The following is a 20093-nucleotide window of genomic DNA, read 5'->3' as shown; positions in this document are numbered from 1 at the left end:
TTGTGTTTGTTTGTTTTTTTGTCCCCAGTCACAGACAAAAATGCTGTAAGTACATTTGGTACATCCCATCCAAAATGATGTCTTTGCACATCCTATAGTTTTGGACTGCTGAAGTCACTTATGAAGCTTTATTTTTTAAGCTGCTTCAACATTAACTACATTTTCCTGTTCTGCCTAGAGGGCTGCAGTCATAGCTCAGCGCACAATGTTTCCATTCTTTCCTTTCCAGCTCCTCCTCACAATTTGACAAGGGATTCAGCTATAGGAGGAATTTTGTTTGAACACAGCACACAGCAAAGAAGGGGAATGCATAATCCCACTGAAGGTCACAGATAATTATAGGAAAATAGAGCTTAGCATTTAACTATCTTGCATTGTGAAATAAACCAAACTATTCTCATCTGGGATCAAATGGTACATTGAATGCACTCTGTATAGAAAGCGGCAATAAAGAGTAAATATGAAAATTCAGTAAAATTACCTCTTAGCTCTGAGTGATTTTCTTATTCTAGAAATCATTTTTCTCAACAGCAGCCTATAAACACTGCTAATACACAGCGCTATCAAATATTTCTATCAGTGTGGATGCAACACTTCTTCATGCTAACTGTAAAAGTATATACTAGATACCTTAACACTAGGTGTACTCGGTGTAGAAATTGGGCATTTACATACAAAAGCACATATGTGCATATAAACCTTTGTGCTTGCATCCCAGTACATGCCCAAAGACCATCCAGTGAAGAGCTTGTAAAATAAGAACGTTCATTATTTCTTTGATGACAGCTTTCTTAAACTTCTGAATGGAATGGAATCATACAGAAGGAGTTTCTGCTCATTGCTAATGGCATTGACCCTCAAATTTCATTCAGTTTGGGCAGTGAAAGCCAACCAGCTAATTTCACTTTCCAATAACAATCAGTGAAACTGATTGATTCTAAGCAATTCTAGTTCCACTCTGTTGAGCTTTACATCACAGTTCTGTACAGGACTGCTTGGTTTCATCAAAATTGAGAAAATAACATTTAATAGCTGGTCTTCTCTTAAAGGATGACTGACGCAGAAGATAAAATCTTTGGCCTAAACTGTTCTGCAATATCCACTGCAAACATCATAATCATACATACCTCTGTAATAAGAAAGTAAATGTTATTTTCAGCATATCCAATCTATAGCTATGAATGGACCCTACCAGTTCTGTAAGGTACAGACATAAAGATCTATAAGGTCCATTCATCAGCAGAAAAAAACCTTGTGAACAGATAACTGGAACAAAGTGAGAGATTACATTTCAAACCTGAGACCAGCATGAGCCTAACTCTTAAGTCAAGATCTACAGTGTGCTATTAAGAACTACAGCATTCCTTTTCCTGGGAGAATACCGAACAGAGGAATCTTTAAAATTGATTACTTGCTCTGAACTAAACATCCACTGCTTCTGAATTGCCCTCAAAGTACAATTTGCTGCAAAATATTATGATTCCGAGCAACACATCCAGGTTTTCCTGGAGCTGGGTTAAAAATAAAGCACAGTCACCCAAACAATTATAATCCTGAACACAATCATGAGATCCAGCTAAACTGCGTGTGAAGGTTCAGATAGTTTTCATTCTGTCCTTATCTGAAACAGCACACAGATTTTTGTAAATATATGCTATGAAGTACCATAATCAGATCTCTAATCCAGTTTAGTTTTTAAAACAATTGAAATTATATGCATAATCAGTCTTCTATATTTGATTAAATAAAAACGCTGGCAGGTAACAGTAATGTCTCTGTAGTCAGGACTCATTTAGAAGCATTATCAAATCTGAATTTAATATTCCTTTCATTTTACCAGCTTTCACTGGATTTCACACTAATAGTTCTTTCCCCTCTGCTTTTCTCATTAATTACCTTTCAATTGTATTTCTGGGAGGGTGAAAACGCATCTTTTCAAAGGATTCTTTTATGACAACACATTACTTTAACCATGCTCCCTGTCTCTCATACAGCTGGATTTAGCATGCACAAAAACGGGGGTGCTGCCCATGTCCATAAACCTCCGTTCCCATTTGGTCAGAATGGAATTAGGATTCTTTACTGAGGTCCCTTCAGAGATTACTGTCAAAGGGGCCTGGAATGGTGATTAAAAGGAGAAATCCTGAAGTTGGGTTTTCCAATGTCAATGCTACGCATGTCATCTGAGGCCAAGTATTAGGAAGTAACAATGCCTCTTTCTCCCACGAATCAAGGGCTACAGCAAAGGCTGTTCAAAAATCACAATTTTCTTGAGGTATTTTGCTCATGTTTTTGGGAAGTAAATACATGGAGAGCAGGATCGTCCCCAATTACTCATGGGAGGAAGGAGAGAAACTTCCCATATTTTGCAATCACAAAGCCTTTCATCTAGGCCACTGCAGATTCTTGGACACCCTTGGAGGCTTGCTCTTGGTTTCTTCATTGCAGATTCAAGACAGGCACCAGATGCTGAAAGCAGCATTTGAATTCTGTTTGTGTAACAGTGAACTATCCTCAGCCTTTTCAAGCCCACTGATTTCAAATACAACAAGCGATGTTCTGACTGTAAGCACCCTTCCTGCTTTTCCTTGTGAAACAAGTGTTTCCACAGGGACTTCTCGTGAGTTGAGGGTGAGAGAAGCACATGTATACTTGGAACTTATAAAACACAAAAATACAACATTTCTATTAGTCAGCGGCAGTGACAACAAAACAGCATCTTAATGAAATGAATTAGAGATCCACCTATAGACAATATTCTCGCAGATATCTGGTGCATGAAGATAGTAGGAATCATTTAAACTTTTCTGGATCTCTACTCCTCTGCTGCAAGACAAGTTTGCACCAACAACAGAACTTGTGATCTGACCTCATCTTAAAGAGGGATGTAGGTGCACATATATGCCAACAACTGTAGAAAGGAACAAAGCAGACCTACCCTGTAGCCAACATCTTCTGTGATAACTGCTGTGTCGACCACGCAACCTGCTTGCCACAAGGTCTCTTTGATACTGCAACCATAGAGGAACACATTCTTTTTCTGGGAGTGTCCATGGTAGTCACAGAACACTTAGGGAGGAAAGAAAGGCAAAATCTGTAATACTGAAGTAAGCTTTGTGGTTCTTCACAACAGACACTATAAATACTAGAGGATTGTATGTGAGGAATTACACCTTTGTCAGTGCTCTTCAGACAAACTCAGAGCAGAGCTCTGGGCCAAGCCTATAATCAGTGTCAAACTTTGTTAGTCAGTCGTACCTCGTTTTACCTATTGGAACTGACATGATCTCATGAATCCAGTGTCAACACCGGTGCATTTCTGTCCACAGCAGAAATAAACATGACATCTGTGCAAGATTCCATGCCAACCGAGGAACCTGAGAGTTCATGGTAACTTATGATACAACGGAGCAATTTGTTGGGCTCCTCTGACTTCTCAACTCTAGCATTAGCCTCAGGAGATTTTAAAACTGCACCTTTTGCCAGCAATTAATCACCTTGGCTTCTTTAAACACAAAAACTGTGCTACACAATGTTTAGGAAAATGTAATTGTGCAGTTGTGTAAAAATGTATTGTATGTGGTCAGATACTTACATGAATTCCTGGACATAAAGCACGGGACATTATCTTTGTCAGACAAATAATCTGATTCCACACAACGTAATGTATCTATTTAATCCATCTCTCATGTCAGCTATCATATAAACTAGGTACAAGGTACATTCCAGGTTTTAATGTAAGTTTTGATTGCCTTCATAGGCACATATCAACTTTGATAAAAATGAAAATCACGATTTAATGACCCAAGAGGAAAATATTGACCCAAGTGTTAAATAATAATCAATCTCATTGCCCTCCGGAATATGAAGTCAATATAGACACTGCTGTTACATATATTCTCCATGTCTTTATCAGAAACATTCAGAAATCCAGCAGTGAAAAGACAAGGATTTCTAAAGAGAAGAAATTGGTTTGTTTTAAGGCAATATTCATTGCCGATTAGAAAGGAACATCGTGATATCATTTAAATAGTTTTCTGAGGCATCTATCAGAGACAAAGGGACAGGTGTCATAAGGTAGGGAAGCACTGTGGATCAATTAAAAAGATGAGGAAGAAAGATACATATTCTTATTTAAACATAGACAGGAGGAGAGAAACAGATGGAATAGATCAACTTCTTCCACCAACTGTTAAGGCAAGTTTTACCCTAGTATGCTTGTTTAGTAGTTATACAGTAACTCAGTTTAGCTGCAGCCAGTCAGGAAGTTTAATTACCTAAGGAACTGAGCATTTAAATTCCTCCAGCTGCTCTGACAAGCTGCACGTTGATTGGAGATGCTAAGACACTCACACGCAGATTCATCCCACAAGTCCTAGTTAACAGGACTGCTATAGCCACAGAACATCCTGAGTTGGACAGGACCTGTAAAAGGATCACCCAGTCCAACACATGGGGCTTATGCAGTCCTACACTTCAAGCAACTGCCTGAAAAACAGGGAATTATCCCATAAAGCCCCCTTCTAAACAGCTGCATTTATTGGTTCTTTTAATGACAGGCATTTTTCCAGTTAGCGTTCCATCTATGCTTCCAGCAATACAGTCATAGATTAGTTTAACCACAGGTACCAACTAGAATTTACTCCTATGAATATCAAAGAAGGTTTTATAGCTGTGGTTCTATTTTGAGGCAGAGATCCCAGCTCAACCAGGTATCAATTACCTGCCAATTTACAGAATTACTAACATGCAAGATGCATATATTATTACCTAAAAGATTACTTATCAGAAACCACACAGGGATGATCAGCTGCTCAGATAGCTGTGCTGCCTGATAAGCAGGAGGTCCATAATTCTGCATCTCAAGAGTGAATCCTTAAGTGACAAGTCTGGAACAAGCCTTCCATATTAGTAAAGCATTGTAAAAGCCAGGCTCTGTAACACCACTATTTCATGCCATGGGATGAATCCTTGACTGCCACCCACCTCCACAGCAGAGAAGTCAACACTACTGGAAATGTTTCCATTCCATTTGTGTATCATATATACCTACATTTTAATTAATTTTACTGAGCACTGCAGTTATTCTCAATGTTTATGACAAATCGTTTTGTTTTTGTTTTTACAATGCATTCTTCTGCTCTATTTTTATTCTACAGAGTAGCTCAAGCCTCACCACTCAGCCAAGACAAAACTGTATTTTATAGTTGCAGCACCCAATGAAGAACTTTCCTTGGGTTAAGCCTGGGCAACCACAAGGTAAACTTGAGACCTACCCACCCCTTTTTTCTCTCTATCCTTCTTGTACAGCTGTGACACCAACACACAGTCAAATTCCAAGTCTGGTGTTCACTGGGGTATGACTCAAGACACACATGCAAATTTTTATCTATTTAAAGTAATGTGCCAGCACTGAGCACCACAAAGGTAAGGACTGCTTTCAAACTCAAAAACAATCCCCCTCATGACTCACAGAATCAGGAAGCTTTTAAAACAAAGGAAAAGCAAGACAGAAAATGGATGCAAATACTCTTTTTTTTCCTTAGTAGCTTCGTGAGAGGACCCAATCTCAGACTGCTGAGGTAGACACGTTTAGGATGCTTTGCTCACAAAAAGCTATGTACTTGCAGTCAGATTCTGTTTCCAACCTTGATAGAATATCTCAAAAAGCAAACACCGCTTTGTGTCTCCTGGTCCCTAACAGCATCTTCCTGTCCCCTCCAAAAGTAACTTGCTCTTTGCTGCAGCTTGATCCCTCTGTAAGAGCTACACTTTTCCTGTTGCATCCTGCAAGTGCACTGTCAACTGTAATTCACAAACTGCACATTTCCTCACCACGAATGCTCAAGGGGAAAAAGCAACATCTCTTTCCCCTTCAGTCCTAGCTGCTCCCAAGCTTAGCTCTCTGATACTCCCGCTGCTCTCAGTTGAAAAGAAACCACCCTCAGTGGAGAGTTGCAATACTACAGCGTATCCAGCCCCTTCTTTTACTAGGGTTTCCAAAACCAACAAGAGAAGCAAAAATAAATAAACAAATAAAGCACTTAGATGGCTGTTTTCTATGGCTGAAGTTACCAATTAAAATGGGTTTGGTTTGAAAGGCCGCTAACTTTAAAGTTATTTCCTTTTCACTTTCAAGAAGCTTTCCTTTCCTTTGAAGAAACTGCTTGCGCATCCCCAAGATAAATTAAACTAATTCACTCCACAGAAATCATTTGGCTATCAGTGAAATTGCCTTCATGGCATCTTGGCAGTGAGTGCAGGGCAGAAGAAATCCAGCTTCTTCTGGAGTTGGGAAAAGACATTTGCGAGCATGTATAAACCAAAATCAATGTACTCTTCAAAGGCAAAGAAAAAATCAGTTTACCACGTCTGACATACTGCCTGTGAGTGAGAGACATGATACGATCAATAGTCTTACTTCACTCAGCAAGATGAAAACTTCCACTGGGCGCATGTTCAGCTTCATGCATCTGGATGTGACAGGGATGGTTATGATAAATTTAAATTAAAAAGGCCCAATACGATTAGCACAATAAAACAAAACTGATCAGATGTAGCTCAAAACCCAAAGAAAATGTAAATGGAATAAACTCTCAGATACAAGCTGAACTTCCAGTAGATTCCTTGGAGTGCAGAGCTCGATGTCAGGGCTGTCATTTAGGCCAAAAATAGCATATTTCCACAAATATTCACTTAAAGAAACTCACAGACATTTTCACCTTGTCTGAGGATTTTCTCATCAAGACCAGAGTGAACAGTGCATCTTAGGACATTTCCTGCCTAACTGGGGCTATAAGAAGCCAACTTGCTGTTCCATCCACTTCCATTCTGTTCATCAACATTTGAAACCATCAGTGTTTTTTTTTTATCCTGAGGTCTCAGAACTATTCATTCTGTTGGGCATCAAGACCGAACAGATGGGGACAGATCCCAGACATATGCCAGTAGTATCACCCCTCATGAACTTCCGGTAGTTCCCCCAAAAAGTCATTTTCTTCTCACTGAAGCAGCAGAAAAGTTCAACCATTTTGAAAGCTAACTTGTGTTTCTCTGATTGCACAGATTGCTCCAGTTTGGGCTTTTGCATGATCCATTCAGACTATGTCTTCACAGAATTTCTCCTGTCATTGCCAGAAAGATAACAATAACTTACTAACAATATCTAGTTTAGCTGAAGTACTTTGAGGATACTAAGGAGCTGTAAGGAATTTGTATTCACTCTGCAGGTGCACGAAGACTCTGAAGTTTGGAGTTGGTTAGAAGATTCAGTAGATAACCCAAGACTTTCAAAAACACCCCACAATGATGAAAGTATAGCGGTATAGTATGCTTTCCACATCTCTAACCATAAAACAGGGCTGTTGACACAACTGCAATAATCCATCTGCGTGCAATAACCCATAGAAGATAAAGGGAGTTACTCACCACAGGGGCCCGGTTGATGCTGCGCAGATAATACAGAAGACCTTTGGTGTGGTAAATTGTTGGATGGAGCTGAGAACTGGGAGTCAGCCACTGCCTGTTCAGATCATCTCCACTCAAGGAACAACGGTGGCTGAAATCACAAAGCAACACATCACAAACAAAAGTTGATTCCAAAGAGTTCCTGATTCTGGCAAGACCTGGCACAAAGATGGGGAATGCCAATTAAAACACAGATCAAAGACTTTTAACACTGGGTTGGAATGAATCAACAGTCGGTACATTTCAGAGGTGCGTACCACCATGCAGATTTTATCATCCCCTTTCCTTCCAGAATTCAGACAGTTACAGCCCTGAAAATAAATGCAGATTTTCCTTTACTTAAGTACATACACAATCAGGACCACTTACAAACAAAATTACCTTCGGAAACGCTCTAAATTCTGCGCTATCTACAAAACTCACCCAGCTTACGTGCACAGCAAAGGCTTCTCAAAACCTCCACAGCAAATAAGTACATCCAACTCCTACTCATTCTAATTGAAGACAGGTGCTTGAATCTCTTCGACCAGCCTGAAATATGTATGCACTTAAATGAGATGAGCTGGATATCTCATTTAAGCTCCTCTGCTCATGAGAAATGTAGCTATCTGAAGCACATCAAGAAGATCTTGATGCATGCTACATCATTGTGTGGAACAATTACCTAGATTCACTGCAAAGACTGGATAAAAAGCTAAATAAGGATCCTAGATTTGCACTGAGAAAGTGTTTTCATTAGTTGGATTGAAAATATTCTGCTCCTGACTCAGTGATCAGTGAAAAAATCTGCAGGATATTTGATTGTAAGGAGCAGCACATCATTGTACAATTTTGCAGAATCTGACTAATTTCCCTCATTAGTGATTGTGTGCACTGCAGAGCCTAATTATTGTAAGTACTGGACAAATTTCTAGCTACAGAGTTACATCCAGCTTTGCTGTTCCAGCCTCCTAGTCACAGAATAAGTACAGATGTATTCCTGGGGACACAATCTGGCGGTCTGAAGATAGAATCTCGCATTGCAACTGGGGTGCATTGCATCCAGCGTTATCAGTGAGCCTTGCAAATAATGCTTGCAGAAAAAAGGTCTTAAGGCTGGAATACTTCAAAAAATACTAGATACAATGGAGAACTGGTTAAGAAAGGAAAACAAAGAAACAATAAAATCCACTAAAAATGTCATACGTTTCTAATGGAGAAAAACAAGGTCTCTGCTGCCAACTTGGGGTTTCTGGCAACATCACAAGACTCATTCTGACTTTACTCTAGTTTCAGTGTTACCTGAATTCCCTTTTTTCCTCATAACCCACAGCTGCTACATTGCTCATTCTGAAAGCTGAAAAATATTGCCAGTAACAAAAGCATGAGAAGTCACTGAATGCTTCTACCAAATATTCTATGTAAAAACATGACCGTTTCTGTTATGTTTCTTAATAGCCCTTCAGGCAAAGTTACCTGCAGGCTCACCTTTCCTGACCTGCAAGAGAACAGATGCTCAGCTGAGATTTACAAGTGTATTTCTGCCAAGAACTTGTGTGCATACACAGTTTCCTTCCAGCAGGCGTAACTCCATTCTAAAAGTCACTAAACAAAAAGCCAGTTTGTAAATATATATATAAATTATTTTTCTTTCTGAACACAAGAAGAAATTAGATGTTCTCTTAGAAAAGGAGGCAAGAAAAACTAATCGATCCTGTTGCATTGCAGTGTTTCTCATTGCAGCATTAGATTCTGCTATGGACTGTGGTCTGGAATGTAGGGCTGGTTCACAAGCACATCTTGTACACAGCATGCTGACATGTTCATAGGTCACAGTACCCTCACTCTTCAGTCTTTACTCTGCCCATGTTGCAATTTACCAATTCCATCATTCTGATACAAAAGGAGGTTCTTCCTAGAGGAGACTCTATGACAGTTCAATTGCCCCATGACATTCACAGACTAATTTATAATGGAAGGAAGGTAAAATCTCACCAAGAAGGCAAGAACTGGGAGGCAGAGTTCAGTTTTGTCCTCCAGTGATTAGTATCTTCGCTCATTCGAATGACCTTTAGATATTAGCCCTCTGCCTGGCAGCCTGTAGCCATAGCTCTGAAGGAGATGCAGAACTTTAATTAAATTATGAGACACTGATTTTTCCAACCTCGCTCACTCCCTCTGACCATACTGTTATAGGCTGTTTATTTTTGGAGATCCCCACCAGCTCTGTTCCCTTGCTCCTTTCCTCCTTCTCTTCCTCTCCTAATAGCGATGACATTCGCAGATAATGGTTTTGTCCGTTATGCTCTGCATCCAAGGGTGAAGGTAAAATATTAAGCTGATCTCAAGTGCTGATAGCAAATAAAGAGACTGGAAAGCTGAGACTGGCTTTCTACATTTGGCAAGATTTAATGAAATTCACTTCTCAAACCAAAGGCATTTCTCACAACGTAGTTCCAAGCTACTGTATTTGCTTTAAGTGCTTTATGTCTTCTCTCCTTTGCAGCATTAGTGAGACTACGTGACAGCCTGGATGGGACTCCCAGCAGCTCAAACCAAGTGATGAAAATGTTTGCCACAAGGAATTCCAATAGAGTAAAGGAAACCCCACCTCTACCTCTAAACAGATTACCCGTAATTAAATTGTATTTCTCTTGCTCACAAGTCTGATGCTTTGGATTGAACTTCTGTTATAGCTCTACCTCCTTTTCTACCTTTAAACAGTTCTTTGACGGGGGTCAGCATGTGGGACAGCTGTTAGCTGCCTCCTGGGGTACTGCTTGACTACCAGAGCACAGAAAAAAGGAAACTATTTGCTCCTTTGTTCTACATAAGAACTGAAGTGGCTCCATTAAACGTTCGGCCACAACCTTTGAGATACACGATCCATTAGTGCTAATGTAGAAAGGATCAGTTCCACAATTTGAAGTAGTTTGTGCAAATATCACACATCTCTCCCACCAATCAAGACCAAACACTTTTGACCTTCTCCTCCAAGCAGACTCTGGGGCTGTAACGTTTCTGTAAGTAGTTCTAGAATAACTCAGGAAAAGCCACAGAGCTGGTAGAAGATGGGACCCTCAAAGCATAACTAAGGTGTTCTAAAAACGTACGTAGCCAGAAAACACTGCCACAGTGATCCACAGCAAAGCACCCAGCACTCACAACTGTCTGAGGAAAGAAACGCTTGGGTTGTCTGCCTTTCAGATATACTAGTGCCATGCAGCCCTGGAAAATGAACAGAAAGTAGTCAAGCCCACACCCTGAAGCAAAGATTTGATGGAACACGCTCAGCTCTCCTGTGACTGGCTGTGAGCAAAGAAAACTCAACCACAGGTGAATTTGTTGATGATTGTTGGTTTCAAATATCAGTACACATCATCAGTAATACTCCTGCACCTCTGCAAGCCGCACCTCTAAAGATGTATAAAGGCAGGTAGTCATTCTGAACTGCAAATGGGAGAACTACTCTAAAAAAGCCAGATCCTTAACATCTCAAATTGATACACCACAGTCATAAAGATGAGGTTGAGTTTTCTCTTCTGAATACACAGGCAGTAAATGCACTTCTAAGAGAAGCATTAGACCTTGCTCTGAAGGCAGGGACACCTCACAGAGAGTTAATGAGAAAGAGGTTAAGTTGCTAAAGCACGGACCTATTCAGTTAAAAACAGAATGATATTTTAAGTCTGTTTGCAATTTTAAGACCTTGCTTTTAATCTTGTACCTCGAAGTCTGACATCAAGTTTTAATGAAGATTCATCCTCTTTTTTTCTCTCACCCTTAGGTCTGCTTGGTTTAAGAGCAAAGCAAAAGATCCCTGAGCGCCTCAGCTTCCAACTGTACTGAATTCTGAAATGTCTTTGGACTGGGAGACATGAACTAGTCCTAACCCAAGGCTGATATTGTCAACAGAACCCTTCAGTTGGCTGCTGTAAGACTGGTTCGATGCCCTGCATGGAAAGAAAAATGAGAGGGGAAAAAGAGAGAAGGGAACACATGGGGAGGAGAGGGGAAAAAAGAAAACAAACACCAAAAAACAAAACAAACCAAAACAAAAAAAAAAAAACCACTAAAACAAAAGGGAAAAGGAAATATGAAATAAAGACATGGGGGGGATAAATGTAATGCACAAGATATTAGACCAGGAAGAAAGCGAGAAGTGGAAAGAGAGGAAAGTCACTTTTTAAAGAAAAGATGTTGCTGTGCTTGGAAGATAAAATGATTCAAAATCTCCTGTCCATTACAGATAAATGGAAAGACAGGGCCCATCATATCAAATGAATGATGTCAGGACTGATAATAACAGCACCTGGGGCACAGTGAACTATGAAATCTAAAGGGATGCATTGTGTTTGATATGTAGAGAGCAACATCACCATTCACTGTGCATCTTAAAAGCAGACAGCAGTACCAGCACAGGATAAGAATATCTATAAAGGAAAGTAGGCACAAGTAAACATCAGGATGCCGTTGAACAGCGTGTGGCAGCCTCAGACAGACACAGCATGCTGGACTTATAAATAACTACTGCTTACCCAGGATGGAAGCAAGAGGAATATTTGCATTAAGGTGTTTTGGTCTTGCAATTAAGAAAGCTCAGATCAACCTGAGATGTGAGTACATGTGGAGAGGGCAGGTGGAATCGTGAATTTTCTTGATTGTTAACCTTTTCAGAGAACAAGGCAGTGATGTTGGAAAGCAGCAGAACCAGTAAAGCCCTCCCTCATAATTAAAAGGAAGATGTGACAGAAATAGAATTATTTTTTTACAGCCTGAAGTCCATGCGCTGGAACTGACTACATTCACCATACATTTATTCCATGGAGATGCTCATCCAATGCCATCTAGTCGTTGCATTACAGCATTGCCCTGCGATGTCTATGGTCATTCTAGAAACAGGAAGCCCCCACAACAACAGCAATATTGGAGGCTTTAAACTGTGTGCAATCCAATGAAACACCAGCTTATGGCAACTAACAGTCTTCCATTTTCTGAAATATCTGCCTTAATTGCATTAGAGAAATGTTGAAGTACTGAGTACTGCTTCGTAGAGCTCTTCATATAATCCATTTCATTTTATAGCAGATAAATATACAGATAAGCACTACAGGACTCTACAGCTGGAATCAAAGATGGGGAAAAAGAGGGCAAGGTGTTTTCCTACTGTGCTCTGGGCTGCATCATTAATTTCATAGTGAAACTTCTTTCCCATCATTTAAGTGAGCTGCTTAAAGTTCCCTCTGGGATACCTCACTTGGGCATCTTGGCAAGCCACGGGGTTTCACTGAAGAAATGTGATCCCTTCCCCATTTACTTCAAGAAACAAAGGGGGCAATGTTCTTTCTTTGTTCAGGGATTGAAGTTACCAGATTTTCATTTGTTCACAGTGAAATATAGGTGAATATCTGCAAGGCATATATACAGGCACCAATGACCAAAGCAGTTTTCATCCACATTACTGCAGCTAACAATTCACTACTGATCATAGCTTATCTCTTAGATGACACTCGTACTATCTGGCTGCCAACCAACTGAACAAGGCCACTGGAAAGATCCTGACCACTTTAGACCACTGCTGCTCAAAGACTTTTCCATTTCAGCACAGATTAATGAATCCATGATGCGTTGTACTTCCTCTTGAGCAAATGGTGTTCTAAAGCACCACTCCATCAGCTTCTTCTTGCCTACCCACATCAGAGCATTGATGCTAATTAGCATAACGAGCCTTCAGAGTTTCACCTTCTACATCTGACTGATTTTTTTTACAGTGGACAATTCTTCCTTCCCAAGATAAATGATTTAGTCTGTGCTTTCTCCTTTTGGTCCGTGTAACTGTGTCTCTGTCCTTGTTCTGATAGGAGAGTTCCTTTTCTCTCAGCGGACACATTTCATTAAGCCGCACTTTGTCACAAACCAGTTAGACACAGAATGAGATCTGCATCATTCCCAGCTAACACTGTCAATGTCATAATCAAATGAGACAAGAAGTTCACATGACCTACTGAAAAGGTGAGTTAACAGCCTTATCACAGCTAAACTACCTCCTCAGTTCCACATGAAAGGACGCTCATCAGATTTCTACTATTTTAGCTGCAACAACAGTAACTATCAAATATGAGAACAAATTCACCTGCAGTTGGTGACACTTTGCACTGTCATTTATGAGGAAAATGCAAGTTATGATGATCTGTACTATTTTGTGGAGGAGTAAATAAGGATTCAGGAAGCACCTAAAAACTGAAAGTTTCTTGACACCTACCATGAGATTGAGTCATCTTTAGACCCTTTTTGCAACAACTTCAAATACTTTCTCACTGGTAAGAAAGCCCAAAACAGAATTTTTAGTCACTAGTTCTGACTGGAAAAAGTAATTTTCAACTCAAGATTTTTCTTTTAACAAGTACCTGCTTCCTGCTGGAAATCATAGCTTTTCCTCAGCTCATTCTCTTCAAAACTTGGAGTTTTCCATCAAAACTTCAAATTGGCCAGTTCAGAATGTTAAACTGTTTAAGAGATGCCCTCAGCATATGGCAGAATATGTGCACTTAAGGATTCTAAGGTACTCATTCTTCTCTGCCAAAGCGCCTCTTTGTCTGGGCCACGTGTCCTACAACACAACTTAAAGCGCTGACAACACTAATTCAGTAAGATGCACAAATTAAGATGCAGCAGGGGAGGCAGGTGAAGCCAGGACAACGGGACAGCTAAGCAACTCCCAAATGGCACTGCAATGACATTTCCAAATGGAAATGATGTTTTTAAATGGGAAGATTTGGCTCCAATTTTGACTATTACTCATTGAAAAGCTTAAGTTTACCATGGGGAGAAAACAGTTCTTTAAGACAGCCTCATCCTCCTACAAACTCTTTCAGCAGATCCTAATTTTGCAGGCACAAATATTGAAAAGTGAAGACACTCATGCAACAAGGTAGCAAATCAGTGAAAAATTAAGACCAGAACCAGAGGTTTCAAGACAAAGGACTGAATAACTAACATTTTACTTTTGAAGTAATGTCCTTCAGCCTGCTTCTAAGTCTTGCATTGTTCACTTTCTTAATTTAAATATGGTTTACATTCATATACCTGAAGAAAGGTTCTTAACTGACTTAAGCTAATTGCTCACATATGGATTGCATTAATTGAGTTGATTTAAATATCGGGTAGTTATATCAGTGCAATCTCCATATACAAATGAACACTAAGAAATACATTTTCCAGATGACTGTTCTAAAATTTAAACCCAACTAAGTGACACATAAGAGCAAAGTGTGGCATCATAGATCAATAATAAGAACTACAAGCAGAGCCTTGCGTAGAGGCCAAGAATAAAAAATAAATAGAATGTGCAGAGATACCTTCAGATCTGTTCAATTTTCCTAGGATCCTTATGCAGCCCCAAAGTCCAGTAGGTAGCACTCATTCCTACAGGCAAGAGCGAACTGAAGATGTTAATTAGAATGGGAGGAAAAGACCTCAGAACAGATGCTACGAATCAGAAATATTCTGCTAATAAGTTATAGAATAATTGGAGTAATCCAAAAACATTGTCAGTGAGTGCTGAAGAACCGTTGCACGTTTGTTTTAGTAATGAGAGTAATGAAACAAACACTGCACAAGGACTGTGGTCCAAGATATTATGATACAGTTCCCTTCTGGACCATCACTAACATCATCCTGGTCTAATCATGTTCAGCATCATCTAAAAGGTTTTGTCCAGCTTGTAACATCCCGCTTCCTGCTAGTCATTGATCAGGACATTGTGCGCCTACCTCAGAAGACAAACCAATTTTGGAAACCTAGAGTCCCTTTTCAGTTTGGGGCCTGCAAAGATCTGTGTATCAGACTTGTTTCAGCAAACTGACAGCAGCACGAGCAGAGATCTCAGTACATGAGACTGTGATGTGATTTATGCTGGAACTGACTGCAGGTTGACATATATGAAGACATACTATACTTCCTCCGTCAGTAAATTAGAGTACTGACAAAGCACCATTACCAGAAATATGCTGAGCGGTAGCTTATGAAATAACACAAACCCAAGAACACAGTTTGTCAACCACCCTCTCCATGGCAGGCACAGTTAAAGAAAGTAACACTAGACTTTGCTAATCACTCACATTGGAGGAGCTTTCCCTTCTTTCTTCCTACTTTTCTCCCTTTCTTTTTACAGTCACGCCTTAAAACCAATATGATTGTGATCATATTGCTACTGATGCCTACAGCTCCACTGGAAATGCCCGCTATAACAGGATATATACACTGTTGTGTGACGATGCCTACTAACTTCACAGGCTACTTGCATGACAAATACAATCTCCCCGCAATGAAGTAATAATTCCTCACAGGTTACTCAGCAATCATATACATGAATGCAAGCTTTTCCCCTTTCTGAACACAGAATTTCCAGCTCTGCCTGCCTAGTCCACTGAACAGTCACGAATTCCTATGAAACAATTTGATTTCTTTGCAATAAGTGTTCCTTTCTGTAGAGATAAGCAATAGTTACAGATCAGGTCTGTTTGCAATACAGTTTCCATGTCAAAATAGGAAAAAAAGCCAGAGCAAAACACTGAAAAAACAACAAAAGACTTATTTTCAAGTTATGCATTCCACCTGACTCTGAAGGGAAATGCATGTCTTCTATTGAACTAGACACGCATTCCATGCATCCTCAGAGATCAGGCAACCGCTGCTCTACCATCACTAGAAAAGCATCTGAGGGACTGATCTGTCACAGAGCAGAGTGAGCAGGCACAGATAAGTAAATCAGTTTGGGGTTATATCTGCAGATGCACTAAGTTGTTTTATTTACTTTCCCCCTATGCTTATGCACTACATGACTTCAAAGCTCAACTGAATGCTAATTCTGATACGAAAAGATGCACTAAAACAAATTGCACTTACGTAACTGCTCATCCAAGCACAGTGTCTCTGGGCACTGCACAATAGTAAAGTTAAACGAAGCATTCAATACCCACTTATTAAAATAAAGTATTCACTGGAGAAACCTGATGGGCTTGTAAATGTCTGCAAAACATTCAGGAAAAAAAAAAATAAATTAAAATATCCATATAAAATGCAGTAACTGATAAAATCGCTATAAAACAAAACAAAACAGACCCAATTCTCCAGGGAAACTCACATAATGGTGAGATTGGGCCAAGTGTTTAAGAGATGCCACGCAAGTGGTAAGTAAAGCTGGCACAGAAAAGTGAGGGCGCATAGAGAAAAATGAAGACTCCTAAGAAAAAGGATTTGAATTTGAGGGGAGATCTGCCTTAGAAACCAGGGCAAACACATTAAGTGCAGCAGTTTTGCTGGAAGATTCTAGTGGAAAAAAACAAAAGTCAAAGAAAAACTAGGACAGTAGATAGGAACAAATGTAAGCGGTTCTTATATACTTATGTGAGCAGAAATCTAAGCTGTTTTTTTTTTTTCCATAGCAATTGGCAAATTTTAATTGGGGGCTCGTACGATCAAAAAAAAATCCCTCTTGAAACAGATTTGTAAAGTGAAGTTACTTGAATTCTGAAATAAATGACCTGATTTTTCAAAATATGGAGCTACTCATCACTGCCTATTGAAGTTCAATAGAATTGCAAGCACTCAGCATCTTCCAAAGTCAGGAAATTCTTAACTAGCTTCCTAAAACATATTGGATCAGGGCAACTAATTTATGGTCCTTACTATTCGTTTTTATCTCTGTTCTTCAATTGAATCAGGAAGCTTTACGTATCAGAATATATCAGCAATATTCTAGAATGGAGGACACAGAACTTTTCCAAGTATTTTGGTGAGTTTCTGCATAGCTCTTCCTTCCCTTCCCTTGTTTTTAATGTATTGAAGTAGAGGAAAAATCTCTTGAAGGGTAATGAATTAAGGATATTTGGGCATCAATGGGTTTGAAGACACTTATGAAGAAAATCAATGATCGGCATCCAATTCTGGTAATAAAGCACTTAAAAAACTTTCAGATTAGAAGCACTGTCCTGCGTCAGTGAGTCAAAACCTCAGGTTCTGATCAAAAGCTGAAATAACTCACGACATAGCAAAGGGCAGCACAGTAAGCTCTCTCATTTAGACATGGAGAAAAGGGTACAAGATAAGAACACTAATAGGACCACTGAATCATTATAGCTCTTCTACTTCAAAGGTCCATGTTTAAAAGCTGATACAGTGCCACTAAACAACATGTGTCTGCTGGCTGCTCTACATGCTCAGTCACTAAACAAGGAGTAGGACCATACTGTCTACCTTTACTTAAGTTAACGACCGAGCACTACAGTTTTCTTCTCTCTAATACGAGAAACAGTTTTCATCACCTCATGGGTAAAGCAGGGTTTGCCCATGATTCTATGTTTTAATTCTTGATGGACCTTCCAGACCTAACAGGTGAATAACAGTACTGATTTATTGCTAAGTGCATCATACAGGGCAATACTACTTATGCCACGAAGGAGAAATTGTGCTAAGCACCAACTTTAAACCAAAAGAGCTTCAAAACTGCCTTCTAAAGACCAATATTTCATCACTGCAAAGAAACAACCTTAGACGCAACTTCCAACCATATTTTTCAGTGGAGGGCATCCATAGCATTTCTATCCACAGAATGACATGGAAGGGAAGTACAGGGGAATAAAATTCTCTGTTTGAAGATGGATTTGAAACAGAAACACACCATGTGCTTAGAATCATAAATAGAGGCAGGAAGGCTAACGAGGCTCTGGAATATTTCTGATGTTATCTGATAGTGTTTTTCTTTTCTGAATTTCTCCAGGACTCCTTGTACTTTGAGCTATCCCGCCCCTCTCAGACCCAGGAGAGATTAAAGACTCAGCTGCATAACATTTATTCAATACCGATAAGCTCATAGAAATATCCTCTACAAAAATCAATGTGCAAATTCAAGTAGGCCATTCTGATCAACTGGAATAAATGTTGCAAATTATTTTGACCGTGGCTGTAAAAACACTGAGGAATAAACACCAACAAAGGAAAGACCTTAAGATCTAAGTTATCTTTCTCCTATATATATAAACAACGTAGTTCAGCTGTTACTGTTTGAATTTAGGTAAATTAGTGCTTTCTCAGCTTCTTATCTTTATAGTGTATTTGTAAGCAAAGTCATTGATTGCCTGAAGCAGAAGACCTAGAAAAAAACTTCAGCCTTCCACCTTTCTTGAACAACTTAATTCCAAATATATATAATTAATAGTGCTATATAGTGCTGTGAAATGCTAAATATCTTTAATTCTTCTTAAGGTGTAACACTTTTTTAACCTCCTCACAGTCTGAGCAGCAGTTCCTTAGTGGTGGATAGCGTGATAGACGCTTATCTCTAGCCCTGAGTGCTGCAAAATACCAGGAACAGAAAGCTAACAGAGATAGCAACAAGGTAAAAAGAAAGAGGAAGAACTAGGCCTTATAGAGCTCGTTTCTCACACAGCAAATCTGTTGGCCCCAAAATTATGCTCATTGAATGGCAGCACTGAATGTATTTCTCATGGTATGACTCCACAGCTGCAAAATCCCAGCTGCAATTAAGGAACTGCGGGGCTGGATGTTCCATCATTTTTATATGTGCAGGCACTCCAGCGGTGGCTGTGGCAGGCTGCAGCTGCCTGCTCTCAGCCCCCAGCTGCTGCCTCGCAAAAAAGGCAGTAACTGCAATTGTGTGCAAACGTTAGGAAAACACAAATTTTGTGGGTGTTGGAATGGTTCAAAATTGCTGAGCATTATTTCATTCTAGCGCTTCCCAGCTCAGTCAGGTGAATAGGACTTGCTTGGAAGATATCACAAGAACGTGGTTTTACGCCACTGGAAGAGGTGATGAGGTGACCTCCTAAGCATAATGGTTTCAAACAGAAAGATAATAGCTGAATTTCAGAGTAGACACATCTCAGAGGAAATCCTCATGACTCCAACTTTGAGCAAGTTTCCAATGATTACAGAACAAGCAGGTGCCTTTTTCTCTTGTTTATCTGTTAGGGTTTTCCTGTCTATGTGGCATTGAGTACTGATTGCTGTCTAAAAGAGTAGCTGTGTTGGATGGTTCACAGATACTAGGGACAAATTAACAGCCTGACAGTTACATGCAAAAGTACAGACTTATGTCTTCTTCCTCAATATTATGTCATACTTGATGAGAAATACTTCTGAATATACCCTTTAGGGTGCATGCACCTCCTTCATCTAGCTTACGTCTAAGATAATTCCATCTGAAGATGCTGGCAAAGGTGGAAGAAGCTAAGATACTTTTGCATGATCACATATTCAATAGCTTTGCTTCACTGTGGCATCTGGCTGAGCCCTTCCCAACTCTCCCATACTTTCCCTTCACTAAGTCCATCGGTGGTTCAGATGCATTGCCATTTTGAGTTCAGGGAAATGATTTAGCAGAGGGTTGTTAGAAGAACTGAAGCACTGCCATTGCTTCAAATAACATTCCTGCTGAGGTCATAGATGTGACTGAAAGTTGGCAAAGGGAAGAGCAAGGAGAAGAACCCTTGAGGCACTCGAAGCAATGATACCACTGACAAGCTCTCTGAAGAGAGAGCTTTGCTGCAGCAGTAATATGGGAGATGCCATTTGAACAAAGGAATAATAGAAATCAGTACAGTCAAATCATGTGTCTTTTAAGTTGT

At 39.7% G+C, this 20093-nt stretch overlaps 2 protein-coding genes across 2 annotated transcripts in view; both read right to left on the bottom strand.

Moving 5' to 3' along the window:
- LOC146758235 (cytosolic carboxypeptidase 4-like) overlaps positions 1 to 20093 on the bottom strand; it is a 72693-nt gene that overhangs the window by 31647 nt on the left and 20953 nt on the right. Inside the window, exon 3 of the mRNA XM_085517283.1 lies at positions 2939 to 3069. Within this exon, the coding sequence (XP_085373409.1) occupies positions 2939 to 3069 (131 nt within the window). The remainder of the gene's footprint in view (positions 1 to 2938; positions 3070 to 20093) is intronic.
- LOC146758234 (uncharacterized) overlaps positions 7432 to 20093 on the bottom strand; it is a 205846-nt gene continuing 193184 nt past the window's right edge. Inside the window, exon 6 of the mRNA XM_085517282.1 lies at positions 7432 to 7558. The gene's annotated coding sequence lies outside the window, so the exon portion shown is untranslated. The remainder of the gene's footprint in view (positions 7559 to 20093) is intronic.

Source organism: Coturnix japonica, chromosome 16 (assembly GCF_054131305.1).
Source record: "Coturnix japonica strain WE chromosome 16, WE-NBRP24, whole genome shotgun sequence".
NCBI classification, from domain to species: Eukaryota; Metazoa; Chordata; class Aves; order Galliformes; family Phasianidae; genus Coturnix; species Coturnix japonica.
The sequence above is the reverse complement of the archived record's forward strand: the minus strand, read 5'-3'. Positions and strand labels throughout refer to the sequence as shown.